This window comes from Hyaloscypha bicolor (assembly GCF_002865645.1).
Source record: "Hyaloscypha bicolor E unplaced genomic scaffold K444scaffold_136, whole genome shotgun sequence".
NCBI classification, from domain to species: domain Eukaryota; kingdom Fungi; phylum Ascomycota; class Leotiomycetes; order Helotiales; family Hyaloscyphaceae; genus Hyaloscypha; species Hyaloscypha bicolor.
In genome coordinates this window covers 1,471,380-1,499,164 of record NW_020194638.1, presented here as the reverse complement: position 1 = coordinate 1,499,164, position 27,785 = coordinate 1,471,380, and the positions used below count along the sequence as shown (strand labels likewise).

General features: G+C 49.7%; 7 protein-coding genes across 7 annotated transcripts; 3 read left to right on the top strand and 4 right to left on the bottom strand.

Moving 5' to 3' along the window:
- Nucleotides 1–326: 326 nt before the first annotated feature.
- Nucleotides 327–1,862, bottom strand: K444DRAFT_618648 (uncharacterized protein). Its single transcript, XM_024881367.1, has 2 exons — nucleotides 1,343–1,862; nucleotides 327–1,271 (listed from the first exon to the last, which is right to left on the bottom strand). Exons 1-2 carry the CDS (start codon nucleotides 1,361–1,363, stop codon nucleotides 603–605), a joined length of 690 nt encoding a protein of 229 aa, XP_024731099.1. The 5' UTR covers nucleotides 1,364–1,862; the 3' UTR covers nucleotides 327–602.
- Nucleotides 1,863–5,068: 3,206 nt separating this feature from the next.
- K444DRAFT_699915 (6-phosphogluconate dehydrogenase C-terminal domain-like protein) lies at nucleotides 5,069–5,797 on the top strand (the record flags this gene model as incomplete). The annotated part of the gene is made up of 3 exons (XM_024888000.1): nucleotides 5,069–5,154; nucleotide 5,180; nucleotides 5,212–5,797. Coding segments are annotated over 3 exons (557 nt in total), but the record flags the coding sequence as incomplete, so codon positions are not given.
- A 90-nt stretch (nucleotides 5,798–5,887) lies between these two features.
- K444DRAFT_540436 (uncharacterized protein) lies at nucleotides 5,888–7,649 on the bottom strand (the record flags this gene model as incomplete). The annotated part of the gene is made up of 6 exons (XM_024875715.1): nucleotides 5,888–5,941; nucleotides 5,989–6,999; nucleotides 7,045–7,320; nucleotides 7,404–7,441; nucleotides 7,503–7,536; nucleotides 7,584–7,649. 6 exons carry the CDS (start codon nucleotides 7,647–7,649, stop codon nucleotides 5,888–5,890), a joined length of 1,479 nt encoding a protein of 492 aa, XP_024731097.1.
- Nucleotides 7,650–8,252: 603 nt separating this feature from the next.
- K444DRAFT_618644 (fatty acid synthase-like protein) lies at nucleotides 8,253–14,743 on the bottom strand. The gene is made up of 3 exons (XM_024881366.1): nucleotides 13,835–14,743; nucleotides 8,820–13,774; nucleotides 8,253–8,772 (listed from the first exon to the last, which is right to left on the bottom strand). Exons 1-3 carry the CDS (start codon nucleotides 14,355–14,357, stop codon nucleotides 8,662–8,664), a joined length of 5,589 nt encoding a protein of 1,862 aa, XP_024731096.1. The 5' UTR covers nucleotides 14,358–14,743; the 3' UTR covers nucleotides 8,253–8,661.
- A 980-nt stretch (nucleotides 14,744–15,723) lies between these two features.
- K444DRAFT_570834 (fatty acid synthase-like protein subunit beta) lies at nucleotides 15,724–22,504 on the top strand. The gene is made up of 3 exons (XM_024877283.1): nucleotides 15,724–15,983; nucleotides 16,070–21,294; nucleotides 21,343–22,504. The coding sequence occupies exons 2-3, from the start codon at nucleotides 16,104–16,106 to the stop codon at nucleotides 22,449–22,451; spliced, it is 6,300 nt and encodes a 2,099-aa protein (XP_024731095.1). The 5' UTR covers nucleotides 15,724–15,983; nucleotides 16,070–16,103; the 3' UTR covers nucleotides 22,452–22,504.
- Nucleotides 22,505–24,362: 1,858 nt separating this feature from the next.
- K444DRAFT_540141 (putative feruloyl esterase B-2) lies at nucleotides 24,363–26,229 on the top strand (the record flags this gene model as incomplete). The annotated part of the gene is made up of 6 exons (XM_024875681.1): nucleotides 24,363–24,789; nucleotides 24,840–24,874; nucleotides 24,922–25,543; nucleotides 25,593–25,721; nucleotides 25,770–26,062; nucleotides 26,116–26,229. The coding sequence occupies 6 exons, from the start codon at nucleotides 24,363–24,365 to the stop codon at nucleotides 26,227–26,229; spliced, it is 1,620 nt and encodes a 539-aa protein (XP_024731094.1).
- A 199-nt stretch (nucleotides 26,230–26,428) lies between these two features.
- K444DRAFT_634944 (NAD(P)-binding protein) lies at nucleotides 26,429–27,342 on the bottom strand (the record flags this gene model as incomplete). Its single annotated transcript, XM_024883810.1, has 2 exons — nucleotides 26,429–26,813; nucleotides 26,885–27,342. 2 exons carry the CDS (start codon nucleotides 27,340–27,342, stop codon nucleotides 26,429–26,431), a joined length of 843 nt encoding a protein of 280 aa, XP_024731093.1.
- Nucleotides 27,343–27,785: the final 443 nt, after the last annotated feature.

Here is a 27,785-nt window from a genome sequence, read left to right as displayed (position 1 = left end):
CCTCAGACCCTATAAGGTGTTATCCCCTTCCCGCCCTCTAATTGGCCAGGAGTTCGTGCTTATATTTCCTTAATTTATTTCGCATAATTAGGCACCTTATAGGGTCTGATTTATGAGATAATCTGAGGTCGATCTTATTGACCGTGGCCACGTGATTCTTGAAATGCATCACGCCGTTGGACGTCAACTAAGACGGCAGTTTTGTTGCACATCGCGTACTTGCTGGGAGGCCTCGTATTTCTAACCCCCGCTCCCGGCGACAAAATGACGCTGCCAAGAATCAGACAGTTCTTTCCCAACGCTGATACACGAGGCTTTGTAATCTTCTCTATTATTGGTTATAGTATGCGAAGTTATTAAGCTGCTAAGAAGGTTTGTGTAAGGAAGACAAACGAAGAATCTTCCTAAGCTTCGTTGAACGTGTCTTGCTCCAAAGGTGTGTCCAACTTTATTTCACATCTACCATATACCTAACAACTCCCATTCTTGAATCTTCGACATCTGCTACCGATTTCTCCTCTAAATTTTCGTGTTGTAAGCGAAATAGTTTGATCATGCTATATTTCAAGCCACCTTGTGTACATGAAGTTGACTTCCAAACTTCACTTAACCTTTTGATTCTCAGTGACGACTCCCAGAGCGGCAATCTCCTGGATTATTTTATCAGAAACAGCAGGCCGCTGTTTGAAATTGACGTCTTGAGGAGTATCTTCGCGATCGAAATTTGTGGTGAAAGATTCAACAACGCTTCTCAAACTCTGTTTGGCACTCGGGATTTCGACAGTAGTGGCAACGATGATGTCGCCTCGAAAGGTGTTGTCTATAATCCTTATGATCACATCAAAGCTAACACCATTCGTCCAGCTTAATCTGAATCCAAGTATTGGGGGAACCCCGAAATTCTCACTCAAGTTAGACCTGGTGGCTGTGGGCCCATATTCGAGCGGATAAGCTTGAAGTGAGCTTGACCTTCGTCGTTGTCCTTGAGAATCTGCTACTCTGATCCAGAAATAATGGTATCTGAGTGAAATAAGGCATAGTGACTGATAGCTATGTGACTTTTGGAGGTATATTGTTCGTCTTTTAGTCCGAGGGACATTTTCTGCATTTATATAATGAACCACATCTGTCTCGATCCTCTGAAAAGGACTTGCTGGATCTTGTGTGGGAGCCAGACACAGCGCGAGCATTTGACTTTTTGGCGACTTTGGCGGTGTACCGTCTTCGAGTGTGATGCAACCTAACATTGCTAAAACGGACCCTGGTGGATACTGTCTATTGGTGAGCCCGGAACTCCTCAGGAAACCCCTAGTCATCATCAAAAACCTCAGGATTGGCACACCTTACAACCCAATCGACCCATAATTTTCGCAGAGGTAAGCGGGGCATCTTGTTTTCGTATATAAATAGTATGACCGAAAGTGGTAGGCGCTTGTTGACCTTCTCGAGTTTCAAGGCTAGAGCGTGAAGAATTCGATTTTGAACAGACGATATTTGAAGATAGTCCGCGAGAACATAGAACTTGCAGAGCAGTGTCCAGTCCAAATATTCGAATCCAGATACCCTATAATTGGATAGCCATCTTTCGAAAACCCGAAAAGTCTCGGCGTCCACCTCTGGAAGTAGTACAGCCCGTTCTTGAGTCTCCTTAAACCCGCTTCTGAGCGTGGTACTAAGCCAGTGCGACTGCAGACTTTGACTGGTTGTCGTGCCTGAGTATTTCGTCTGATTTGTTGTCTAGTGACGCTGGCTGGTTGCTAAGCCAGATCTGCCATTCTCGCGTGTGTGCGGTGAAGCACGTTTGGAGGATAATAGATTCAAAGGGGCCTGCCAAAATTGGACATGACTCAAATTGACTGTTGCCATTGCGAAAGAATTTGAAGTGGATAGAAGTTGGTCCTGCAAAATTGCTGATTTCATAACCTGAGATTTTTTTAAAGTAGGAGATATAGAAGGTTTATATGGCCAGCCCACAAGTAACGCTAAACGAAGATGGGTCCGTCCTCCTACCTCGCTATCTGTGTCCATTTGCCGCTCACAACTGCCATGCCATCATCGCCAGCCCGTTCCCCATCCGCCCAAACACCACAAGAAACGGTACTGCGCATGAAAATTACCCCTCCCCCTTCTACTCCTGCACTCTGTGAGATGCGCCTTGTTTTGCCAGGGTTGGAGAAGTCCGCCCGCGAGGCAGTGCTCGACACTCTAAGGGATTCAACCCGCCATCCCATGCAGAGCTGAGCCCATGCGACCTTCCTGAACAGAAGACCATCGGGTGACGCACTCCTCGGCGCCAGCATGCAGAGAAAATGATCCCAAAACAGACCCCAGGCGGCCAACTCATTCTGCCAGGAATGCGAGGGCTGGATGTTGCAGAGTCCATCTGCCTGCACTTCGCCACCCGCCCGTCTAATCCGTGTATCCGATAGCGTCGCCGCCGATCGAGAGATTGTGCTAGGATCTGCAATTCTTGCTCCTCCGCCCTGCCCATTTCGAACTTGGAACGGACTTCCTCACCTCTCCATCCCTGTATTAGTAACTCGGGAGAAGGTGAACTCGCAGCGGCTGTGTGGACGGGCGGGGTCGTGTGACAGTTTTCGAAAAGAGGGTATGTCGAATTTCGGATTGCAGGATGCTGGAGCCGGAACTCCAACTATCTAATATCCTCCTGCTACGTACGCAGAGATCGGCCCTTCTCGTTGCGGGTCAGCCCAGGTCCAGGCACACAGACGCAATCCACCTCCTCCGCTGGGTCAAAGGAGCTCACCGAAACGCCGCCGCCGCCGCCGACACACAATCAATCTGCGGCGTAGCTAGGCAGAAGCCAGCCACGTCGTCGTGCAGAATTTTCTCGATTGGCCATGTCTTAACGCCGAGGCATGGCCAAGGCAGAGCATACGCAATCGCAATCACCGACCAGCACTGCCGCGAGGGTCATGATGGTGCGACGACGAGCAGGAGGTGTACGAGATCCAGCTCATGCTCGTATCTCGGCCAACGAGACGTGGTTCAGAGGGTCGATCGCCGTCGCGGACGCTTACGAGCATCGAAGTCGTAGTGGAAGATCGAGAATTTTGGCTTCAAACCGCGTGTCGAAAGGGTTTCTTCAGCTGGGTGAGGTCAACGGAGGTGGTAGCGGTGGGGTAGGGTAGGGGGAGGATGGCGCATGACGAGACGAAGCGACCGAGCGACGGGAGTGTTGTTGGGGAAGGATGGATGAGGACGATGGTTAAAAAGAGAGGGGGGGTGGACGGGCGCGCGGTCTTTATAGACGTCGAAAGCGGCGGCCGGCCCGTACGCTCGCCTTGCCCGATGCGGCGGGCGCCAAACCCGGGAGGGCAAACACTATAACTGAGATTACTTACGACTTTAAATCAAAAAGGAATTCAATGATAAATCATCAGATGAAGATGTGGCAAACCAATTATGAAAGTATATTTTCTGAGAATCTATTAAGTTCTAATCACCCCCTTTTCCAATCTACTTTTCATTGGCTATGACGCTAAGACTCCTAAATCAAACCCCCAATAATAACGCTACACATTATATAGAATAGAATATATAAAAGGAGTAGAAGATCTATCTTATTCGTTATTAGCGAGTGAGATCAAGGTAGCATCTACCTTCCATATGCACTATCTTCAGACTTCTCTCCTTCACTCCGGACAACCTCGCGAGTTTTGCACCACTTAAAGTTGTCTGAGTGGAACAAAGAATAGACAAGAAGAATGACATTCATAAAGGGCGACGTAAAGAAAGTACAGTACACAAAGTAGTCCACGAAGTCACCGTCTAATACTCGAAAACAGATCTCCTTGTGGACAAAATATGTATTGGTGCGCCCGCAATGCGCGGTTATTTTTGGAGTATTAGCGAAATAGGTTAGTAGTCCAGTAAGGATACTTCTTCTCCTGGAACGGGAGTGATTCGTCACCTTGTGGCGCACTAGGACGAGTGTTTCGTTCATTGACTTCATTGACTTCATTACCACTGCTTGCGTGGCATACTGGGATGTGACCACGATACAGGAGCAAAATAACTTGGGCATGAATTGTCGAGACAAGATTAGAAAAGCGCCAAATCTGGAGGAGTAAGCGGCTCTTGGTAATTAGTGGAGTGACTTCTTGAACAGCCATGGCTTTTCGTATGATGCTTCGATCCCACTTGGGTGAGAGACATGGTCGAGGGAGCTGAGACTTCCAATCGTTTCTTAACATCAGATTCGATCTCGAAAGAAGCTGGTTTGGTGTTCTTTTAAAAAGCAATTGCGATTAACAGCCTAGCCCGGTTGCTGAAATTCATGGAGCTAACGAAATACGTGAATTCAGAAGCAAACTTGGTGAGAAAGAAGATTGAGAGCTGCAGAGGGAATGGTGATCTGATGGCCCCTCCCATATTGAATATGTCAAATATCACACCTGCGGTAGCTGCTTGATACTAGAAGATCAGCCTCACAATCAATAATGGATACGCTCTGTAGGATGGTCCGATCTGAGCGCGGCGAGACTCAAGAATAGGCGGAAGGAAAGTCCCAGCGCGTACAGTTCGGTCGACTGCCCCATCGGATGGTGAACATAACAGGCAAGAATAGATGGGATAGACGAAAGTCAAACCATGCTCGTGGCTGTACAGGAAAGGCTCTAAGAGTGCCCCTAAAAATCTCCTACTTATTCACTATTCGCTGTACTCGTGAGTAATGTTGAACTCCGCTCAAATGAATACCGAAAAAGTTCTCCATGTGCAAGAGGACTCGTACTTCTCTCGATCCTCAAAGCAATCCAGTTCCCGGAGCCAGTTCGACGAAGAACACTCTCCGGTAACTCCACCGACCGAAGAATTAGAAGAGAATGCTTGGACAGAGTCTCCTCAGATCTTCACCGCAGTCGATCAAGATTCCGAGCCGTTGGTAGTGGCTATAGGAGTCGACTATGTAGGATCTCATCTCATCTCATCGACACGTGTTCGACTCATTACAAGGTTCTCGGATTCGACATCTCCGAAAAATGCATCAAAGCGATCTCAGAGGAGTACAGAGAAAGGGAAACAGTTCGTTTCACAACGAGCAGGCGAGAGTTCTGTCGCTGTGGGGATGACGAGACAGCTTCTTGGGCCGTTGGCAGCGACAAGACGTCTCGTCGCTGGCATGTCTCCAGAGTTAAGACACCCAAACCTTAGCCAGAGTGAAAATCAACGCTGATCCGGAATTTCCAGCGTGTGGATCCTGGACGGACGGAGCCTCCAGCGAGAATCATCCCCAAAATTATTTCAGTCTGGACGATATTGTTCCCGGGTCCCTCGAGAGTATCTCCAAGCCTTATTCCACAGTCTTCGAATCGATCGTGCCTGTATCCAGGCCCGAGGTAGCGGAAATGACGAAGCTGTACGAGAACTACCAGCGTATGGCGATGATCGCATATGCGAATGAAATGGCGGACGCGTGCATTCCGCACGGCGTCGACCCCTTCGAAGTCTCCTCGGCCGCAACCAAACCATTCGGATATGCACCGTTCGCACCCAGCTTAGGCGTTGGAGGCCATTGCATTCCCATCAATCCATATTACTTGCTGTCTAATAGCACTTTCCCTCTTCTCCAAGCAAGTCGAAATGGACTTTGGAGTTCTGTCGGATCTTCAGGATGTTCTTGTGGAGATGTGGTGTCGTTGAAAATGGAAATGCTTTAGCGAGTATTCCCTCGTACCCCTTCCGTCGCGGTAAAGTGTAATGATTTAATAGAGAGAAGAATCTATATTCATTCAATAGAGAAAAGTTCAAGGGTGATTGATATCGAGAGGTCAACATGATGTTTACGTTGCAAATATTGAATATGTACAGATTCTAGATGTAAGATCTTACGTGGTCATGATATGGCGGGTGAATGCAAATAGAACTATAACTTCGCCTTCTCCTTGGGACTTACCAGAGGATCGTAAATGGAAAGTCCCTGTGACAGTAAGCCTTGCGAAATCGAAAGCAGGAAGGAGGACTCACCAAAGTATCAGAGGGCACGCTTGTCGTGTGCATGCTCAAGCCCCTGGTATCCACCAGCGTAGGATTCAACTGGTCGACGCTCGAGCATCCAATCAATCTCATACCCATCTCCATTTCATCCTTCAACAATTGTATAGCGCGATCAACACCAGGCTGTCCATAAGCACTCATGGCATACAAGAACGGTCTTCCAATGCCAACACCCTTAGCACCAAGGCAAAGAGCCTTGATAATATCGGTAGCTCTCCTCACGCCACCGTCGACATAGATCTCGATTCGGTCCTCCCAGCCGCGCTCACGAAGAACAGGCATGACTTCAGCAAGAACCTCGATACCAGAACGAGCGAAGTCAAGTTGGCGGCCTCCGTGGTTGGAAAGAACGACACCTTGAACACCGCTTTCGATAGCTCGAATGACATCTTCTACCCTCTGAACGCCCTTGAGAATGATTGGCATCTTGGTAATGGATTGAAACCATAGAATATCCTTCCAGCTCAAAGCAGGATCGATGAAACTGGAGATAGCTCTTGCCGCACCCTGAGAGTTGTCGGTTTGAGACCCTGCTTGAACATTCGATCCAGTATCTGTGAACTTTGATCGCATGTCCTTTTCTCGACGACCGAGTTGAGGTGCATCGACTGTGATGAAAAGACCCTTACACCCACGTTTCTCGGCGTGCTGGACGATCTTCTTTGTGATTTCTCGGTCCTTGTTCACGTAGAGTTGCATCCATTGAACTTGGTCTCCTTCAGCGGCATCCATGATTTCGTCGAACGAACATGAGGCGAGAGTGGGTATCATCTGAACAACATTGTGCTTCTTTGCAGACCTGGTGAGAACGACTTCTCCTTCGTGGTGACCCAACTTCCCTAACGCAGTAGCGGTAACATAGAAGGGAATATCAACTTTCGTCCCAAGCATCGAAGTGGTGAAATCAATCTTTTCGACATCAACGAGAATCCGGGGCCGGAACCAGATCTTGTGGAAGGCGGAGTGGTTTTCTCTCATAGTCTGCAGATGTCAGCCAAATTCCTCTATACCAGAGAGGAAGTATACAATCTCATCATCAGCACCGCTTGAATAATATGCCCATGCTGTCTTCTTCATAACCCCTCTCGCCACCGCTTCGAAGTCCATGAGATTGTAGCATTGTTCCAAAATTGGCATGCGTTTAATTCGCTCTTGTCTTTCTTTCTCTTCCGCCGATTCCTCCTTCGCCTCCTTCTCCACCGTGTTCATGTCAACCTCTCCCAGGTGCTTCGCGTGATCGAGAAACTTGTCAAGGGTGTCGGGAGGATGTATGGGTTCAAATTCTTCGGTAGCATCTTTGCCCTGCGCAATGTTAATGGCCTGGCCTTGATGGTACTGGGGGCTGTCTTGTCCTGAAGCACCTAGTACTTTTAATTGATACTTACAGCGTACTTGAGTATTATCTTCGGGCCCCCGGGGTGTTCTGAGAATCTTGTTAACTCGCTTGAATCCCTAGGAGAAGGCGGGACAATATGTTGGCATACCAGGAAGGAATTCCGTAACATCATATGCTTTGCCCTGCAAAGATCAGCCACTGTCAATGATTGGCCACAGCCAAGACCTACATGTACAATCACCCAGCAGCTCTCTCTAGAGTTGTGCTTTGCCACTTCTGCTCCGGTCAAAGGCATCCTGTCGGCGTTTCGTTATGGTCCGGTCTATCAAGGGATTCGGGGTCGTATGATCGAAGTCGGGTATCTTGCAAATCGTTGAAGGTGAGATGAGAAAAGAAAATAGCCCGAAAGGAAAGAGAGATATAAATTCAAAAGAAAGATCTAGGCACGAGATCTTAATAATGCACCGAGGGCGGATAGTGCTGGTTAGCTCTGGAGAATGAATCGCGGGAATAGAGCGCGGATGTTGCTCAAGACGATTTGGTCGGGTGTCGGCTATTCCAACGCAAATTCGGTCAAATGGCTACCGAGCCTGAAAACGTTTTTATTTTTGTTTACAGCAAGGAAACATAAATCTTCGGCGGTTCAGTTAAGAAATGCTAAAGCAAAGAGTTTTCAATTGAGTCTAGAAGTTCAAGATCAGCAATACATGGTGGCGTTGGAGCTATTCTAGAGTTGCAAAGAGTTGGTCTTTCTCCCCAGCCGATCTCGGCAGGAGCTCGAGACTACATTTGCGGGGAAAGCTCGGGGTAGGAAGATCGGCCAATCAGGAAAGGGGCATTAGAGAAAGGGGTCATCGTTGTGTCGCCGGGTCTTGACATCATGCTCTCGTCTTTTTCGTGCGCTTTGAATTATCTCAGAGGTCTCATTGATATCGGTCACTATTTTAAGCTGGGTTGTCCAATACAATCATGCTGTGCATAGAAATACAACAACGCCCCGTGACCCCTCCATTTCTTGGTGAGGTTTGTCAGAGGGGAAAGGTGAAGACTTAAGATGGGAATGGAACAGAATGATCTAGTCTAACAAATGCCATTTTCACCTATTTACTTTGCCTCGACTCGAGGAGCAACAGACTTTCACGCTTATTCAGTCTCTGTAACATTCGTACAAACATAAATAAGCACCTTCTAATCTTTCCATTAACAAATCACAAACAAGAATCTTCATGCGAGAAGCGCCGGTATATCCCCATCGGGGCGGTGCAAGGTAATGCAAACCCCCGTCATTGTACAAGAAGACAAGAAGTCTAAAAAGTAGAAACAGCGATAGCAATAGCCTGGGAATCGGAATGTGAGATCGAAATACTGATTTCCTTTACGCCGGCTTTCTTTGCTGTTGCTGCGGCTTCACCGTGGAGCTGGACCTCGTTAGTGGATGAGGAGGGGAAGAATTGCGATGACTTACAGTGACAATTGGTGCACCCTTCTCGTTGTTGGTGATTTCAATCTCCTTCAATGGTGCACCGGCTCCCTTACTTCCCACACCAAGTGACTTGAACACAGCTTCCTTAGCACTCCACTTCCCAGCAAAGGAAGCATGCGGATGTGGTGCCTTGAGGCAGTACGCCCGTTCTTTGTCGGTGAAGTTGCGTTCCAAGAAGGTGTCGTTTTCAATGTTGATGGCAGAGATGTCCTCAACATCAACTCCGACCTTGTTGTTGGCTGTGGCAGCCCCCTTGGCCAAGGACTCCACCATTTGCTTGGTGCTATCGGTCTTCTCCTTATTGCTGGCTTTCTTTGAGAAGTTGGGGGCATAGGTAAGAGCTGAAGACTTCTTGTCGATGGAGACACGAGCATCTGGGTTGAGGAAGACTGCTCCTTGCTGCTCGTCAGAGTACGGTGCGTGAGTCTTTGCGACGAACAAGGTGTTTGTGATCAATCCATTATGGAAATATCTGTATGCCTTCTTTTGTCGTGACTCAACCTTGGCGCAGTAAGAAGCATAGGTAGCTTCATCAAGAGTGGCAAAGAGGTACTTGGGGTGAATACCAATTGCCTGAGTACCCTTTTGACCGAAACCGAACGACGTAACAGAGAAAGCTTTGACGCCGTCGGTTTGGATGCTTCGACTTGGGTACACAATGTAGTCGAATTGCTCCATGACTTGATCGACATTGTCGGCATTTCTGTTGCCCGGCACCAAGCCAGTGTTGAGGACTTGCAAGCAGCCGTTCATCATCCAGGCACCCGCAGCACCCTTTGGATGACCTGTAAGGTATTTCTGGAAGATACCCATAACAGCGTTACCCTTCTTTCGGCCGAGATGTTTTAGTTGTTGGCAAACGACGGAAGACTCATTCTTGTCGTTGGCCACTGTAGAAGTGCCGTGGAACGACGCAACATCAAGGTCATCGATTGTAAGGCCCCAAGTGGCAAGAGCTCCACGAAGAGGTGCAATAGTTGAATCTTTCTTCCAGAAGTTGTTGCCTAGGCTATTCAGAGCATCACTCTCTTGGCGTGCAGCCTCACGCTCAATGTGCATGGCACGATCTTGAGCATACTCTGATTCGTTGAATTGTTGGCCCTGAGCCTTCATGGCGGCAATCTCTTCGTGAAGATACTCCAGCTCTGACTCTTGCCATTGCTTGATGTTCTTCTTTCGGAGTTCAATTTGTCGGCGACGGTACTTGATGTCGAGAAGAGGCGATGGGAACTTGCCAGCATTCTCACGAGCAGTCGTGAGAACACCTTGACCAGGTGCGGGTACGGATCGGCCAATCTTATCGGTAGCAGTCGACGTCAAACCGAGGATACCGTAGATGGGAACGCCCATATCAAGAGCAAGTCTGGCAGTCATAATGACTTGAATACCACACCCTTGCGACTCCATAAACCCACTTCTGGTTGTGGTAGTCGGTCGTGACATTTCCTTAGGCGTGCGCCCGTGGGCAAACTCATCGACAGCGTTGCTGGTTGCCTTCATGTTGGCAAATTCGTATGACCCTTCTTCTTGGAAGTCGTCGAAACCACCAATAAAGCAGACACGAGCCTTGCCCTCCATAATGGTTTCATAGCCAATGTCAGCGGACTCAACTGCAGTTGCGCAGGCACCAACAGGAGTCTTGATTGGACCAGTCGACGAGAGAAGTAGCATGTTAACCCAAGCGCTCATGGTGTTGATGAAGGACTCTTGGAGAATATCCTTCTGAAGAGGCTTATCCAAGAAGCGATCCTTGTACATGCCTCTCAAAGCCGAAGTACCGCCAATACCGGAACCAATGCAGTTACCGACTTCGGAGATGTGGACATACTTGTAAAACTCATATGGATCTGTGATACCAGACGCCAATAATGATTCAACAGTGCAGACAAGAACGAACAGTGTGACTGGATCCACTTGCGAGATAATATCGTCAGGAATACCGTAGTGCTTAGCATTCCAACCAGTTGGAATTTGTCCGGCAACGAGACGATCGAATCGAAGTGCTTTGGGGATCATAAGTGTGGCTCCCTTCTTCATTCTCACAATGTATTCGCCGGATTCTGGAATCTCGAAGATCTCTGCTTTGTCGCCATGCTCGCGTCTGAACTCCTCGGCGGTCTCTTTTGAGGTCTCGAATGGCTCGAGATCTTCTTCGATCACGACCTCTTGAAGCATCTGCTTCTTGTTGGGGTCGTAGCCCTTGAAGAGCTCAGGCTCGATGAGACGAATACCAGAGTGCTCAAGAACGTGCTTTTCATACTTGGCTTTGATGTCCTTGTCATCGACAGGTTCTCCGGATTTGGCATCCACCCAACCGGCGTATTGCTTCCCCTTGATAGGTCCATTGTGATTCTTGATGAGACCCATGATCCAGGCCATCTCGACACAACCCTCAAGTGAGAACTTGCCGTATGCTTCCATTTCCCATCGAGTACGAGAGTTACCCCAAGGCCCAACTTCAGCGAAACCGGTCACGACGACCACCTTCTCGAGATCAACCATACCCTTGAGGTTTTCGTTGAGAGGCTCGACCTCTTTCTTCCAGTTTGGAAGCGGAGGGAACTCGAACTTGATGTTGGCACGAGGCTCGATTGTGACCTTCTTGTAGAGTGCCTCGCTATCCTCACCATTGACAATCTTGTTCTCAATTGCGGTCTCCTTCGTGACGGCCTGTCTGACCTCACTGGTCTCCATGATGTCCTTTCTGAGCTTCCACATCAAATTGTTGAGGTCTGGGATGAATTGAAGTCCACCGTTAAGATCGGCAAACACAGGCTCGGATTGGCAAAGGTCGACGATGGTTGGTGACATGAGCCCAAGCAAGTTGAAAGCCATCTCTGTCTGAGAGAATGTACGCACACCATAAGCCTCGACACCTTCAGCAACAATGTTATTGCCAGACATGAGACCAGTACCACGAGTCCAACCAATGACAGCACCGCAGATAGTGAGGAAATTGCCCCAGCTTTCTGAGTGCCATCGATTGAACAAGGTCTCGAGAGCCAGCTTGGACTCGGAATAGAGACCGTCATTTCCGAAAGTACCGTGATTGGGCGACAGAGGTAGAACGACTTGTGCAGGTCGAGTTTCGAAGCCTCGTTCAGCCTTTTGTGTTTTGATGCAACCAAGGAGACGCAGAAGGTTGGTCAACATGATGCGATGAGCAAGTTCGGATTTAGAATCTATGCTGTCGATCTCGCGACCATTTTCAGGGATAGCAGCAAAAGGGACAACGAAGTCAAGATCCCACCCAAGACCCTTCTTGGGATCGTAGATATAGTTGATCAAAGCCTCAACATCCTGTTTACTACCTTGATTGAAGGGAACGACAATGAGTTGAGAGCCTCGAGAACCGTAGCGAGAGTACATTGATTGGTAGTACTCGGTAACCTCGCGTGAGAAACGGCTGGTGGTAACAACCACCTTTGCACCACCACTGATCAGGCCTTGAAGAACTTCCGCGCCAATTGAGCCAGCACCCGCACCGGTCATCAAAGCATTCTTGCCCTGGAACGTGACGCCGGATTTGGCAGCCTGCTCTAGACCATCGAGGTAGATACCAGTGAGCTTTTTGCTGTATTCCCAACCGTGCTCATCCTTTCTCTTCAAGTGCAAGAAAGGGATCGTCTCGACCTTGCCAGTCTTCACAGGTCCGGTGCGAACGGCACTCTTCTTGGCAGCGCCGTTAAGCTTTCCATTACCGTTCTCCTTTGGAATGATCTGGCCTTCGCTCATTGCGAGTGATCGGATGACATCGCCATAGAGTGCCTTGATCTGCAGTTGAGAAGACTTCGAAAGCTTATGTTGTTGCTTAATGAGTTTGTAGATGCGGCTCAGGTCATTCTGGACCTTCGTGCGGTTGCCGTATTCAGAAATCTTGCCGCCATCAGCCATTTCCCGAACATAATGCTCGAGTTTTCGGACGCTAGTTCTTGGAACTTCAGCATAGTCCAAGTTTCCGCGTGCATCGATGCTGGTATGAGGTCCGGTTGGTATCGAAACATCCTTGTAGGCAGGCGCTGTCCCCAAGACTTCTTTGCAGTTCTCGATGAGCTGTTGACCGAGCTCCTTGGCGAGAGCATAGGTCTCACCTCGCTCAGTTGGGCAGTTGTCGATATGGTACTGCATGAAGTCGAGGAGTGTAGGATTCGATCGATTCATGATTCGAATACACTGGCTTACAATTTCTCGATCAACAGCCTTCAAACGGCCGAAAATGATGTCGTAGTACATTGTCAAAGCATCTTGGCGAGCCCAATTCCAGGACGAATCGTAGACTCGAGCCTTGAGTGCGCTGAAACTCGGCTCGATACCAGCAGCGTAAACTTCTCCATGTTCTACGTTCCAAAGATCTAATTGCGCTTGCAGGGCTTTTGATGACTCTTGCGATCCAATGAAGGCTTTGTCGCCAGCGCGAAGGTCCATCTTCAAATACCTTGCGAAGAGCTCCAACTGCTGCTTGAAAAGGGCCCTTTGATCCTTGGTCAAAGCATCAATGGCGGCCGGATCCATCATCATCCCTCCTCCTCCAGCACCTCCATCACCACCGGCGACTGGTGCAGATAGACTGATGCCAACATTCGTGGCATATTTCTGGGAAACGTCGTCGAGATATGCCTTGGCATCATTTTCTGAACCAAGACGTGCTGCTGGCTCCATGGTCAAAGCCAACAACAAAACTCCGTCTTGTCTCCCTGAAGCCAGGCCCCATCTAGTCTCAAGGTATTTTCGCGCTGCTGTAATGTTGAAGCCTCCTGGCATTTTCGAGGAGATTAATCTTGCGACGAGAGAGGAGGATTGCTTTCCAAGTTGGCCATTGAACGTGGCCTGCATCGATGCTCCTAGCTCATCGAGGGGGGTATCTTCTGGTTTCTCGGGTGTGGAACCAAATTCCTTGCCCAAATCTCCTAATATTTCGTTCTGGAGGGTAGATTTGCCTACGGAGCGGAATCGTTAGCCTCAGACCTCGCCTCAATTTGGAAATTTTCTCTACTTACCACCGACAAGATCCTTGATTGCTTTGCTCAGAGGGATCTCCAAGAGGGGCTTCTTGAGTTTTTGAGCGATGAGTGCTCGCACAATATCTACTGCGCCGACTGGGGCATCTGGAAGCTGTGCTGCAGGTCCAGCGCTGGGTGGAGGAGGGGCGGCCGCTACTGGTGCTGAAGTCGAGGATGGTGCGGAAGCTGGTGCAGAGGTACTTGGGCCAGCAGCTGAGGGCTCAGGTTCGTCTTCAACGGGATCCACATCGTAGTAGATCTCCTTTGCATCCTTGTTGTAGCAGAGAATTTGTCTTTGAACCGATTTTGCAGCATCGTAAGCTTCGTACTTGGAGGCCAGAGTTCTCTTGGCCATGACCCCAAGTGTATCCGCAGGGCCGATTTCGACAATCCGCTCCGTCGTCTTTTCTGCGAGAATGACATCTTGTGTCTCGATCCACCTCACGGGCGAGGCGAATTGATATGCCAGCAGCTCGATGAGGAGCGTATGGGCGAGCTCCTGCTCGACTTCGGGGCGCATCTTGAGTGTATTTTGTGTCCGAGGACGTTTATTAGGGGTTTGAGAGGGTATCCAGACAGAGGGTCGTGAGGGTGGTGGGCTTGCAACCAAAGTTGTTCTGTGCTTGAGGGGATTGATGTAATTCCAGTCTCACTTGTTGTAGCTTCGCGAGTAGCGAAGAAAGGCAGTTTAGAAGAACAAGAAGCTGGCAGCGAGGAAAGGGTGAAAAAGAATGTCGCTGAGGAATGATTGGAAGCAGAAATGGTGGGCAATATTTGATCGAGGGTCAGAGGGTCACCAAGAGAGTGATGAGGATCAGGAGCGGGTATTAGGTGCGGAGAAGAAGAGCTTGCACCGCATTGATCCGCGCCCTTGATTGAGGCTCGAGAGTCGAGTCTGGCTTTGGCGTTGTGTTGAACCAAAAAGTTGACGGGCGTCACGGCAGCTCTCCCAACGATTGCAGACGCTATGGCCACATCGGGACTAGTGGGGGCCGCGGTCCCCAGTTCCCGCGCCGTCCTCCGACCTCACCCTGCCTGCCTCGCCTCAGTCGCCGGCCCCGTCACCGCCGTGGTCACAGTGGTACATCTCTCGCCCGGGCTAACGGCCCTACGTAATGCGAGCCAGATATTGGGACGACAAGGGCAAGATCGCAGCTCACCCTTATGCAGGCTCTTATCGCACGAGAATCCGACGGCTTGGAGTTGTACAGTTATGCCATTGTGTTCTCGATTCCCTTCCCTTCGCCTCCCCCCCTCGCCTCCCCCTTCCCCTTTTCGCTTGTTGCTAATTTGCAGGGTGGGCAAATATCGGCTATCAGAAAATTATATTGCCCTGGACAGCCTTCACCTCGTCAGCCTCGCAGATGGACCAAAGGAACGGCGAAATAGATGTACCGTTCTTGACACGTTGTAAATCACGCTGGACCCAGGCAGCTGTTTTCTGCTCCTCAACAATATGTATGCTTTGATCTGCCGAGGTGTTTACTAAACAGAAGGCGAAGAAGACATCGCCCAGCAGCGCTCTTCCACGTCTCACTTACTCAGTCTGGCGGGGACCTCTCAGATTGCTGCCTCGTCCTGTGACTATGCCATGCCAGGAATGATGATAACTGTCCTGCAGCAACATCGAGTATCGCACCTCAGCCCCTCATTGTCCGCACGATTCCCGCACTCTAGACCCCGTCCCCGTCAAGACCAAAGCCTCCAAAGTTCAAGCCCGCTCACCTGCAGGCTGCCACCAACAGCCGTGCCGCTGTGTGCCAATCAGCAAGCGTGGCGGCCAGGCTGCAGGGGGTGCCGGGAAGTGCGCCCAACACTGCGCTAGTGCTTGGAGACAGAATTTGGCGAGGTTCCGTTGAGACCGACAGCTCAATAATTGATCTCGAGCTGCGAGGAAACCACCGCTTCTTGCAAATACCCCCCAATTGAACCTCCACACAAGAGAAGCAGCCCCTCCTTCTCTGCTCTCCATCCTCCCGTATTCAAACTCTTGCCACATCATAGAACGACCCTCCTTTTCCTTTTCAGACGGCCATAGAAAGACTTTGTTGGCAAGGAGACGACGCCGCCGCTGCTTTTTGCAGCTTCAATTTTCTGCTTTACTTCGCTCCTGCTCTTCGCTGAGTAAACGGAGTTGAAAATCTAGGTTAGTGTGATGTTTCGAGTGCTTTGCGAAGTTTACTTTCTGCTCTGCACTTTAAGAGAGCTTTTTGCTAACACTTCAAATGTCAGAATCTCCCTAATAACCTGACATCAACCTCCCAACATGTACGGAACATCCACAGGCCCCCAGACGGGCGTCTCTACACCTCGATCCTCCGCATCTCTGCGACCTCTTGTTCTTACCCACGGCTCACTCGAGCACTCCTTCTTAATACCGACAAACCTCCATTTCCACGCCGCCCAAATCAAAGACCGCTTCCTAGCGTCACTCCCCGCCCCAACAGACGAACTAGCACAAGACGACGAGCCGTCGTCTGTGGCAGAGCTTGTTGCGCGATACCTCGGGTTTGTTGCGCAAGATGTTGATGAGGGTGAGGACGATGCGCAGGGCTCATACGAAGAGGTGCTGAAACTTGTGTTGAACGAGTTTGAGCGAGCATTTTTAAGAGGCAATGAGGTCCATGCCATAACTGCAACTCTTCCTGGAATCGATGCCAAAAAGCTCGAGGTCGTCAGAGCATACTACGCCGCTCGTGCTGCCACAAGCCGAGCAATCAAACGCCATGAGTCCGCGCTATTCCGAGCAGTTGGCGACGAGTTCGCCAAGGTCTACAGTGTCTTTGGCGGGCAGGGAAACATCGAGGAGTATTTCGAGGAACTACGAGAACTTTACACGACATATCCGTCATTCGTCGAAGAATTGGTCGTCTCTGCCGCGGAACTGTTGCAGAATCTCTCCAGGGACCCAAGAGCGGAAAAGCTCTACTCGAAAGGCCTGGATGTGATGGCATGGCTCCACGATCCTGAAGCTACTCCAGATGTTGATTATATGGTTTCTGCGCCGGTCAGCTTCCCATTGATTGGGCTTGTGCAGCTTGCACATTACACGGTCACCTGCAAAGTCCTAGGCCTTACACCAGGTCAGTTCAGAGAAAAAATCAGCGGGACCACTGGCCATTCCCAAGGTATCGTTCTTGCCGCTGCCACCTCGGCCGCAGATTCGTGGGAGTCATTTGACGAAATTGCGATTTCTTCACTTACCATACTCTTCTGGATTGGATCCCGCAGTCAACAAACCTACCCAAGAACCTCACTTGCACCCTCAATTTTGCAAGATTCAGTCGACCACGGCGAAGGTACCCCAACGCCCATGTTGAGCATCCGAGACCTGTCTCGAGCACAAGTCCAGGAGCACATTGATGCAACAAATCAATATCTGCCAGAAGACAGACACATCGCCATATCCTTGGTGAACAGCGCTCGAAATATGGTTGTCACCGGTCCACCCATCTCTCTGTACGGTCTTAATCTTCAGCTCCGAAAAGTGAAGGCTCCCACAGGTCTTGATCAGACCCGTATTCCTTTCACTGAACGAAAGGTCCGATTTTCCAGCAGATTTCTCCCAATCACATCCCCCTTCCACAGCAAATACTTGTCCGATGCCACCTCACATATTGATGAGGATCTCAAAGACATCAAAATCAATAGCAAACTACTAGGAATACCTGTATATGATACAAACACTGGCAAAGACCTTCGAGATGAGGTCAACGGTGATATCGTGCCAACCCTGGTGCGCTTGATCACACACGACCCAGTCAACTGGGAGAAAGCTACTGTCTTCCCCAACGCCACCCATGTCCTTGACTTTGGTCCTGGTGGGATTTCTGGCCTTGGTGTTTTGACCAGTCGCAACAAGGATGGAACCGGCGTTCGAGTTATCTTGGCGGGTGCCATCGACGGGACGATACCCGAAGTTGGCTACAAGCCCGAACTTTTCGATCGCGACGAGGAGCACGCCGTGAAATACGCCATCGATTGGGTTAAGGAACATGGCCCACGTCTCATCAAGACATCGACTGGTCAGACTTACGTCGATACCAAGATGAGCCGACTTTTGGGTGTCCCTCCAGTTATGGTCGCCGGTATGACACCATGTACCGTGCCCTGGGATTTCGTGGCAGCGACTATGAACGCCGGCTATCAAATTGAATTGGCGGGTGGTGGTTACTATAATGCCAGGACCATGACTGAGGCCCTGAGAAAGATTGAGAATGCCATCCCTCCCGGACGTGGTATCACCGTCAACCTCATTTATGTCAACCCACGTGCTATGCAATGGCAAATTCCCCTTCTCGGCCAATTGCGTGCGGAGGGTGTTCCGATTGAAGGCCTCACTATTGGAGCCGGTGTGCCATCTATCGAGGTCGCTCAAGAATATATTGAAACCCTCGGTCTGAAACATATCTCCTTCAAGCCAGGATCCGTGGACGCGATTCAAGCTGTGATCAACATTGCAAAGGCAAACCCTACCTTCCCAGTCATCCTTCAATGGACCGGGGGTCGTGGCGGTGGCCATCACTCATTCGAAGATTTCCATCAACCTATCCTTCAAATGTATGGTCGCATCCGGAGAAGCGAGAATATCGTTCTCGTTGCCGGTAGTGGTTTCGGTGGTGCCGAAGATACTTACCCCTACCTCACCGGTGCCTGGTCTGCCAAGTATGGATATCCTCCAATGCCTTTTGATGGTTGTCTTTTCGGCAGCCGTATGATGACTGCCAAAGAAGCGCACACTAGCAAGAATGCCAAAAAGGCCATCACAGAGGCGGAGGGCCTCGATGACTCCCACTGGGAGAAGACCTACAAAGGACCTGCGGGCGGTGTTATCACCGTCCGATCGGAGATGGGCGAGCCAATCCATAAGCTTGCAACTCGAGGTGTCAAATTTTGGGCGGAGATGGACGCTAAGATCTTCAGCTTGCCGAAAGAGAAGCGTGTGCCAGAACTGAAGAAGAACCGGGAATATATCATCAAGAAGCTCAACGATGATTTCCAGAAGGTTTGGTTCGGACGCAATAAGGCTGGTGAGACCGTTGACCTCGAGGATATGACTTATGGCGAAGTTGTGCGTCGAATGGTGGACTTGATGTTTGTCAAACACGAATCTCGCTGGATCGATAAATCCTACGAAAAACTCACTGGAGATTTCATTCGCCGTGTCGAAGAACGTTTCACACCAAGCCAAGGAAAGCCGTCCTTGCTTCAAAGTTACTCCGAACTCGCCGACCCGTACCCAACTGTCGAGAGAATCCTGGCCGCGTATCCAGAAGCCGAGACGCAGCTGATCAATGCCCAAGATGTCCAGCACTTCCTCCTTCTCTGCCAACGCCGGGGTCAAAAGCCAACAACCTTCGTCCCAGCTCTTGATGACAACTTTGAATTCTACTTCAAGAAGGATTCGTTGTGGCAGTCTGAGGATCTGGAAGCTGTCATTGACCAGGATGTTGGGAGAACCTGTATCTTGCAGGGCCCCACCGCAGTCAAATACTCCAAGGTTGTGGACGAGCCCATCAAGGATATTCTGGACGGCATTCACCACGCTCATATCAAAGGCCTCGTCCAGGATGTCTATGGTGGACAAGAATCTACTATCCCCATCACCGAGTACTTTGGCGGTATCCTCATTGACACAGAGCCGGAACTGGATGTTGAGGGTCTTACCATTTCCCAAGACACCCACAAGACTACCTATCGTCTTTCGTCATCCGCTACAGCTGCTCTGCCGTCTCTCGAGTCATGGCTAACTCTCTTGGCCGGTGGCAAGCGGTCATGGAGGCATGCACTTTTCACCTCTGAGGTGTTCGTGCAGGGTCAAAAGTTCCAGACGAACCCAATAAAGCGAATTTTTGCCCCAGTCCGCGGCCTCTTCGTCGAAATTCTCCATCCTAATGAGCCTTCAAAGACTGTCATCACCGTCAAGGAACAACCAAGACCTAATCACTACGTTCAAGTAATCGATGTCAAACTCACAAACAAGAACAAGATCTTGATCAACATGATCAAAGATACCACAGCTCTCGGAAAGCCAGTCCCCCTTCCACTTGTCTTCACCTACCATCCCGAGACCGGATATGCGCCCATTCGGGAAGTGATGGAAGGCCGAAACGACCGCATCAAAGAGTTCTACTGGCGTGCGTGGTTTGGCAATGAACCGCTTAATCTCGACGCTCCAGTCACCGGAACTTTCGACGGTGGCAAGGCTAAGATTACTGCGGAAGCAATCAACGATTTCATTCACGCTGTCGGCAATACCGGTGAGGCGTTCGTTGACAGACCAGGGAAGGAGGTCTTTGCTCCCATGGACTTTGCCATTGTCGTTGGCTGGAAAGCCATCACGAAGCCAATATTCCCAAGAACCATTGACGGCGACCTTCTCAGGCTTGTTCATCTTTCGAATGGCTTCCGCATGCTACCTGGGGCGGAGCCATTGAAGAAAGGTGACGAGGTTGAAGCCACCGCTCAGATCAACGCCGTCATCAACCAGGATTCGGGCAAGATGGTCGAGGTCTGCGGAACAATTACTCGCGAAGGCAAGCCGGTTATGGAAGTGACATCTCAGTTTCTGTATCGCGGTTCTTACACTGATTTCGAGAACACTTTCCAGCGCAAGCAGGAAACTCCAATGCAAATCCATCTCGCGACCTCGAAAGATGTTGCTGTCCTGAGATCGAAGGAATGGTTCAGCCTCGATGAGCCGGACCAAGAACTTCTTGGTCAGACATTAACTTTCCGCCTTCAAAGTTTGGTTCGCTTCAAGAACAAGACTGTTTTCAGCAGTGTTGAGACCAGAGGCCAAGTGCTTCTCGAGCTGCCTACGAAGGAGATCATTCAAGTGGCGAGTGTTGAGTACGAAGCTGGAGTGTCTCACGGTAACCCAGTCATTGATTATCTTGAGAGACGCGGATCGTCGATTGAGCAACCTGTCAACTTTGAGAACGTCATTCCTCTGAGTGGCAAGACTCCTCTCCTTTTGAGGGCACCAGCTTCCAACGAGACTTATGCTCGTGTTTCCGGGGATTACAATCCCATTCACGTGTCGCGGGTCTTCTCAAGTTATGCAAGCTTGCCTGGTACAATCACTCATGGAATGTACTCGAGTGCCGCTGTTCGAAGTCTAGTCGAGACTTGGGCGGCAGAAAACAACGTAGGCCGTGTTCGAAGTTTCCATGCCTCTCTCACCGGCATGGTTCTTCCAAACGATGACATTGAAGTCAAGTTAACACATGTTGGTATGGTTGCTGGTCGCAAGATCATCAAGGTCGAAGCAAGCAATAAGGAGACCGAGGACAAGGTCTTGATTGGTGAGGCTGAGGTTGAACAGCCAGTTTCAGCATACGTCTTCACTGGACAAGGCTCTCAGGAGCAAGGTATGGGCATGGAGCTCTATGCCAGCAGCCCGGTGGCCAAAGAGGTTTGGGACAGAGCTGATAAGCACTTCATGGACAACTATGGTAAGCAACTCCTCCTCGCACTATTAAAAACATACTAATATTATCCAGGCTTCGCGATCACGAACATTGTCAAGAACAATCCTAAGGAGTTGACCATCTACTTTGGTGGACCTCGAGGAAAGGCCATTCGTCAAAACTACATGTCTATGACTTTCGAGACTGTTGGTTCTGATGGAGCCATCAAGTCAGAGAAGATTTTCAAGGAGATCAATGAACATACAACGTCATACACCTATCGATCACCAACTGGTCTACTTTCGGCGACACAGTTCACTCAGCCCGCCTTGACACTCATGGAGAAGGCCAGTTTCGAGGACATGCGTTCAAAGGGCCTTGTCCAGCGTGACAGCAGTTTCGCTGGACACTCACTCGGAGAATACTCTGCCCTTGCCGCACTGGCTGACGTTATGCCCATTGAGAGTTTGGTTTCCGTTGTCTTCTACCGAGGGCTCACCATGCAAGTCGCCGTCGAGCGTGATGAGACCGGCCGATCGAATTATTCCATGTGTGCCGTCAACCCAAGCAGGATCTCCAAGACCTTCAACGAGCAGGCTCTCCAATACGTTGTTGAGAACATTGCTGAGGAGACTGGATGGCTGTTGGAAATTGTCAACTACAACATCGCCAACATGCAATACGTCTGCGCCGGTGACCTTCGTGCGCTGGACACCCTGACTGGTGTGACCAACTACCTCAAAGCTCAGAAGATCGACATTCAACAATTAATGCAGACTCTGTCGCTCGAGGATGTCAAGGCTCATCTTGTTGAAATCATTCAAGAGTGCGCCAAACAGACTGAGACTAAACCCAAGCCCCTTGATCTTCAACGAGGCTTTGCTACCATCCCGCTCAAGGGCATTGATGTGCCTTTCCATTCGACCTTCTTGCGCTCAGGTGTCAAGCCCTTCCGTTCTTTCTTGCTCAAGAAAATTAACAAGACCACCATCGATCCAAGCAAGCTGATTGGGAAATACATCCCCAACGTCACTGCACGACCCTTCGAGTTGACCAAGGAGTACTTCGAGGATGTCTACAGACTGACCAACTCACCGAAGATTGGCGCGGTGTTGGCGAACTGGGACAAATATGAGGAGCCGTATACCAACGGGGTTAATGGTACAAATGGTGTCAATGGCATGAATGGCACGCATGCGTAGTGGAAGTAGATTCATGTTGAGAGGGGCGTCTGGGATCATTTACAAAGAGAGCCTATTTGCATGGCATGAGTTTTGAAATTCAGCAGAGTCTGTGCTTGTAGTTAGTTACGCTGTCGAGATTTCCATTCCACTGTACATTCAAAAGAGAGACAAATAGAGTCATTACCTTTAATCTGCAATTCGCTATCTGGATTGCCGTGGCAGGCTCCCTTTCGGAGCCGAATCCGAACCCCTGGACTGAACCCGGGGACACATCCCCATTAAAAAAAAACGGCACTAGCACTACAAGGAAAACTTCCTGCATCTGCATCCTTCCGCGTTCTATCCTCCGAAAGCGCATCTTGTATAACGCAATGCGAAAGCATGCATTTTCTGCAACAGCGTCATGTTTTAGGACTGCAGAACAACCTGATCTGATTGCGTGAATAACGATTAGGACCAATGAGGTTTTTTGGGCACCCACACCTACCCCTCATGATGCGTGATCCGAGAGCCGCCCAGCAAACAGGCAGTCACCGTGAATAGGTAATAAATCTTGTGCTGCATTGCCACGCCGTTGCAAATTGTCATTTATCCCTCCACCTTAACAAGTACGATTAACGTCAATAACTATATCCATCGACAACGACAAAGACCTTTAGAATCTTCGCAAGTGACGATCTACGAACCAAGTTGAGAGACGAGAAGAGTGATAAAGCGGGAGAAGAGAAGAAGCAAAGATGGACACCCTACCCATTGTCCTCGGCGTCCTGATCCTGGCCATCGTCCTCATAGGCGCCGCGTCCTTGATCAACATATCGATCCGGAAGCAGGGCCCCGAGGTTGTTGGTGCTTGAGCTGGATGGCTCTTACGAGGAGGAAATGGGATGATCGATGGTATTGTGAGTCTCGTCGCAATTCTCGACACCTTTGTCTGCAATCACCTCGACTGTGCGACCTAGAAAGGCTAACGAAGAGGCACAGTAGATGCGATGGCGGACACTCTCCGAATCGAAGAGGGAAATGGCTTGTTTACATACATACATGTCTGGATATCATGTTCGTGATGGATAGGGTCACCCCGCCGGAGGTGATGCGGATTCTCCACCCACCCGTCCGCTGCACTGCGCTGTGTTCTCTCTCCGAATCACTCTCTCCTATGCCCTGAAATCGATCAGCGGAAGAGAGGAATCTGTGGGTCTCTAGAGGTATACACAAATCGCGAGCTCGCACTCGCAGATTGGGAGCACTCGGGCCGGACCCTAGACTTTGATGGTAAATATAGTAAGGTTACGTGCCCCGCAAAGTGGGGAGTTTTCTATGCGCCGAACCAAAATCTCTCCTTCGATATCATCACATCGAAGAGGGCCCTGCAGGTCCATAATGTGCATCATCACCCATGGGCCAGATTTGCAAAACTCGGTTCTTTTGAGCCTTGATGGGATGAGATGAATGCAACAACGCATAGTCAGGGATTTTCCGTCCACTTCCAACTCCACATTCCGCCGCGGCTGAGACTGAATCAGGACTTGGGAGGCAAGAGATCTCCCAACCTCCGACGCTTATTTTCGCAAGTTTCTCTTTTCTCAGAGGGAGCCAGGGATTAGTGCACGAATATGGGGAAAGTTGCAAGGGGTTGACGGTCGGGGATGGAGCCGAAGTCACTGCCGACGCAGGTCGAGGAAAGTAGGGACTGGGATGAAGTGGGTTGCATGCGTTCATATGAGGGCTCGCACTTTCCTTGTTCGCCAAGGGAGCCTCCCCTCTGAAATAACATGGGATAGACTCGCATTTGAACCTTCGGTCAGGAGCGTGGTGGACATGGTGATCTTGGATGGGTGGGATTAAATAGGACTTGGTGTCCACTTTTTGTCTTTCACACATTTTTCAATTTGGATCCATTCTTCTTGATTTACAGCGACAGGCGTCAAGATGCGTCTCTTCTCTTCTGTTCTTCTACCTGCTATTCTTCCATTGTGCTTTGCAGATGGTATACTTTACGAGAAAAGAGACTTCATCTTCTCCGACCCATCTTCAGCATGTTCGCAACTCGGCGCCTCAATCGCCATCGAGAACGTCACTGTGAACTTTGCAAACTTCGTCCCCGCAGGCACGAACTTGTCTTTTACGCAAGATTTTGGATTGGCTGATTGTGGGTATCCAAGTGCCTTGGTGACGAGCGATATGTGTCGAGTCGCGATGTATGTGGCAACGAGTTATCGAAACAGCATTACGCTGGAAGCGTGGCTGCCGATAAATTGGACGGGAAGGTTCTTGAGTACCGGCAATGGAGGGGAGAGTGGGTGTATTCAGTATACGGACCTGGCGTACACTGCAGGTTTAGGGTTTGCTACTGTTGGTTCGTCAATCTAGCTCGGTGAAGGTACAACAGAAATTGACATATTCCAGGGGCGAACAACGGACATAATGGAACGACAGGAGTAGTAAGTACTATCTCGTTCAAGAGAAGAATAGTATCTAATTTTCCCAGGCATTTGCAAACAACTCCGACGTCGTCGAAGACTTCGCCATCCGCTCCCTCCATACAGGCGTAGTAGTCGGCAAAGAATTGACCAAACAGTTCTACGGCACTGCACACAAGAAATCCTACTACCTCGGGTGTTCCACAGGCGGTCGTCAAGGCTTTAAATCAGTACAATCCTATCCCCTCGACTTCGACGGTGTTCTCGCTGGCGCCCCAGCGCTCAACTACCCGAACCTGAATTCCTGGAGCAATCACTTCTATCCTATTTTCGGGGACCCAGGGCACGCTACTTATATCCCGATTCCGCTTTGGGCAGCCGTTCATCGAGAGATTCTGAGTCAATGTGATGGTATTGACGGAGTCGTCGATGGAATTATTGAAGATCCTGAATTGTGCAGATTTAGACCTGAGGCGCTGCAGTGTGCTCCTGGGGTGACGAATTCAAGTACTTGCTTGACGAGCGCTCAGGTTGGTGCTGTGAGGGATGCGTTCACGGATCTCTATGGTGTTGATGGGAAGTTGATTTATCCCAGGATGCAGCCTGGTTCAGAGGTCATTGCCAGTTTGGTGTATTATGCTAACGGAGCTTTCTCGTTTTCGAGCGATTGGTTTAAATATGCCGTTTACAGTTGGTTCTCCTTTCTCTTCACTTATGAGAAACTTGCTCAAATTGGCAGATAACTCGAATTGGGATCCTGCCACCTTCACTATCGCAGATGCGAAGGAGGCTGAAGATCAGAATCCCTTTGACATCGCTACGTGGAATGGAAATATCTCCGCTTTCCAGAACAATGGCGGGAAAATACGTCAGTGCTCTCCTTTTCCCTGAGATACAATATACTGACCAAATCCAGTCCATTACCATGGTCAAATGGACGCAATCATAACCTCAGAGAACAGCCCGGTATACTACAACCTCGTCTCTCGAACAATGGGTCTCAACTCTTCAGCCTCGGATAGCTTCTACCGCTTCTTCCGAATCAGCGGGATGGGACATTGTCAAGGAGGTGATGGGGCTCACTTCATCGGGAACCAACTTGCGAGCGTGTCAACGATGGATCCGCAGAATAATGTGTTATTGAGAATCGTGGATTGGGTTGAGAATGGGAATGCGCCGGAGACGGTGACAGGGACGAAGTTTGTTAATGTGAGTTTATGAAAGGCTGAGAGATGAGTGGGAAGTTGCTGATGACAGTGTAGGATGATCCGACTCAGGGGGTTGAGTTCACGAGGAACCATTGCAAGTATCCGAAGAGAAACGTTTGCACGAATCCGGCGAATTATACATCACCTGATGCCTGGACTTGTGTCTGAGGATGAATTGTAAGGCAATTAATAATTTTATACAATAAGATTAATACACAGAAAATTGGGGGCGAATCGTATCCCAGGCACGGGATACCACGCCCTTTCCCGACCCGTTTACTTATAGGGACATTCACTATCTAGTGGGAAGGAGTCTCTCTTAGTTAAAAGTGGAAAACATTGTTAAACATAGTATAGAAGAAGCGTATTACGACTGTGGCCTCGCAGGCGGCTTCTCATAAGCCTGATCCCACAACGCCGCAGACTGCGTACCAATCCACCTCTGACTCTCATTCGGATAATCCACCTGCTTCCTGAAATGCAGCTCATCGAGCGACAACTCCACTGTCTGTCCCGTCATCTTATCATCATCCAAGAACGTATCAAAAGCCTTGATAACAGTCTCCATGGGTGTGATATGCTCCTTGGGAAAGATATCCCGAATATTTGGTGGACAGAGACCCGTGACCACGAACGCGGGACAGATGCAATTAACGGTGATGTTCTCTTTCAAGAACACTGGGCCGCAAGATCTTGTGAGGCCGACTAGGCCGTGCTTTGCTGCCGCATATTGCGGATTGGTGGTCATCGGACTTGAAAAAACATCAGTCGAGAGAACACACCAGCTTTTGGCACATCTTGAATCCTATAGGAGAAGACTTACTAAAGCCCAGCCGCGCTCGCAGTAATCACCACCTTCCCACCAGGAACTTTATTCCTCCTCGCATACCACTTGAAAAGCCAAATCCCCTGAAACGCAGCATCTAGACAAACCTTCACAGTCTTCAGGTTCAGCTCCAACGGCAGCCCTTTCTCATCGACCTTCTCCTCCGTCTCATACAAGCTCTGACGATCATCAACGCCCGCATTCGCAGCGAGGAAATCAAGTCTGTTTCCGCCCCATTTGAAGGCACGGTCGAAGAGCGCGCTCTGCTGCTCGAAGGATGAGACGTCTGTATGTTGGAATATCGCGTTGGAGCCCAGGCTGGAGGCGAGGCGTTCTCCTTCGGAATCATTTACGTCTGCGATTACGACTTTGTAGCCGCGGGTTAGAAGGTGTTTTGTGACTGCTAGGCCGATTCCTGATGCCCCTCCTGTGACGATACCGACTGGCTGTGACATCGTGTTTGGATGAAGTTTGGAGGTAAGGCTATGGGTGTGAATCATGTAGTTGAAAAGTAGATTGCAGGGTAAGTGAGGGGCTTTGATATACAGATGATGGATTGAGAGGTCAGGTATTATAAGCATCCAGTGGTGGCTAAAGCCCCATGTGGAGGTGGAGGTGGAGATGCAGCCCGGGGAGGAAAGAATCCCACACAGCCTGTTGGCGGGGGACATCCGAGCCCACGATCTTGATACTAGCTGCCGTCCTTCTTCCACTTGGAGAAGAGAGAATCTTCGAGCAAGAGTGGAGCGACGACTTCGCTTAAGCGGAAATGCTCTCTGACACAAGAATGAGATCCAGTAGATGAAAGAAAGATAAGTTTTTTTTTTTTTTTTGGATATGAGATATCATATAAAAACAAAAAATAAAGGGTATCGTAGAGAAGCTCCATATACAAAAT

Excerpts from the sequence above, each read along its gene's own strand:
- K444DRAFT_618648 (XM_024881367.1), bottom strand. The coding sequence starts at position 1,363 with ATGGGTCGATTGGGTTGTAAG. Across the intron at positions 1,272-1,342 it reads TGGGTCGATTGGGTTGTAAG|TATCCACCAGGGTCCGTTTT; the intron begins GTGTGCCAATCC and ends ACCAATAGACAG.
- K444DRAFT_618644 (XM_024881366.1), bottom strand. The coding sequence starts at position 14,357 with ATGCGCCCCGAAGTCGAGCAGGAGCTCGCCCATACGCTCCTCATCGAG. Across the intron at positions 13,775-13,834 it reads AATCAAGGATCTTGTCGGTG|GCAAATCTACCCTCCAGAAC; the intron begins GTAAGTAGAGAA and ends TCCGCTCCGTAG. Across the intron at positions 8,773-8,819 it reads AGGGTGCACCAATTGTCACT|CTCCACGGTGAAGCCGCAGC; the intron begins GTAAGTCATCGC and ends AACGAGGTCCAG.
- K444DRAFT_570834 (XM_024877283.1), top strand. The coding sequence starts at position 16,104 with ATGTACGGAACATCCACAGGCCCCCAGACGGGCGTCTCTACACCTCGA. Across the intron at positions 21,295-21,342 it reads GCACTTCATGGACAACTATG|GCTTCGCGATCACGAACATT; the intron begins GTAAGCAACTCC and ends AATATTATCCAG.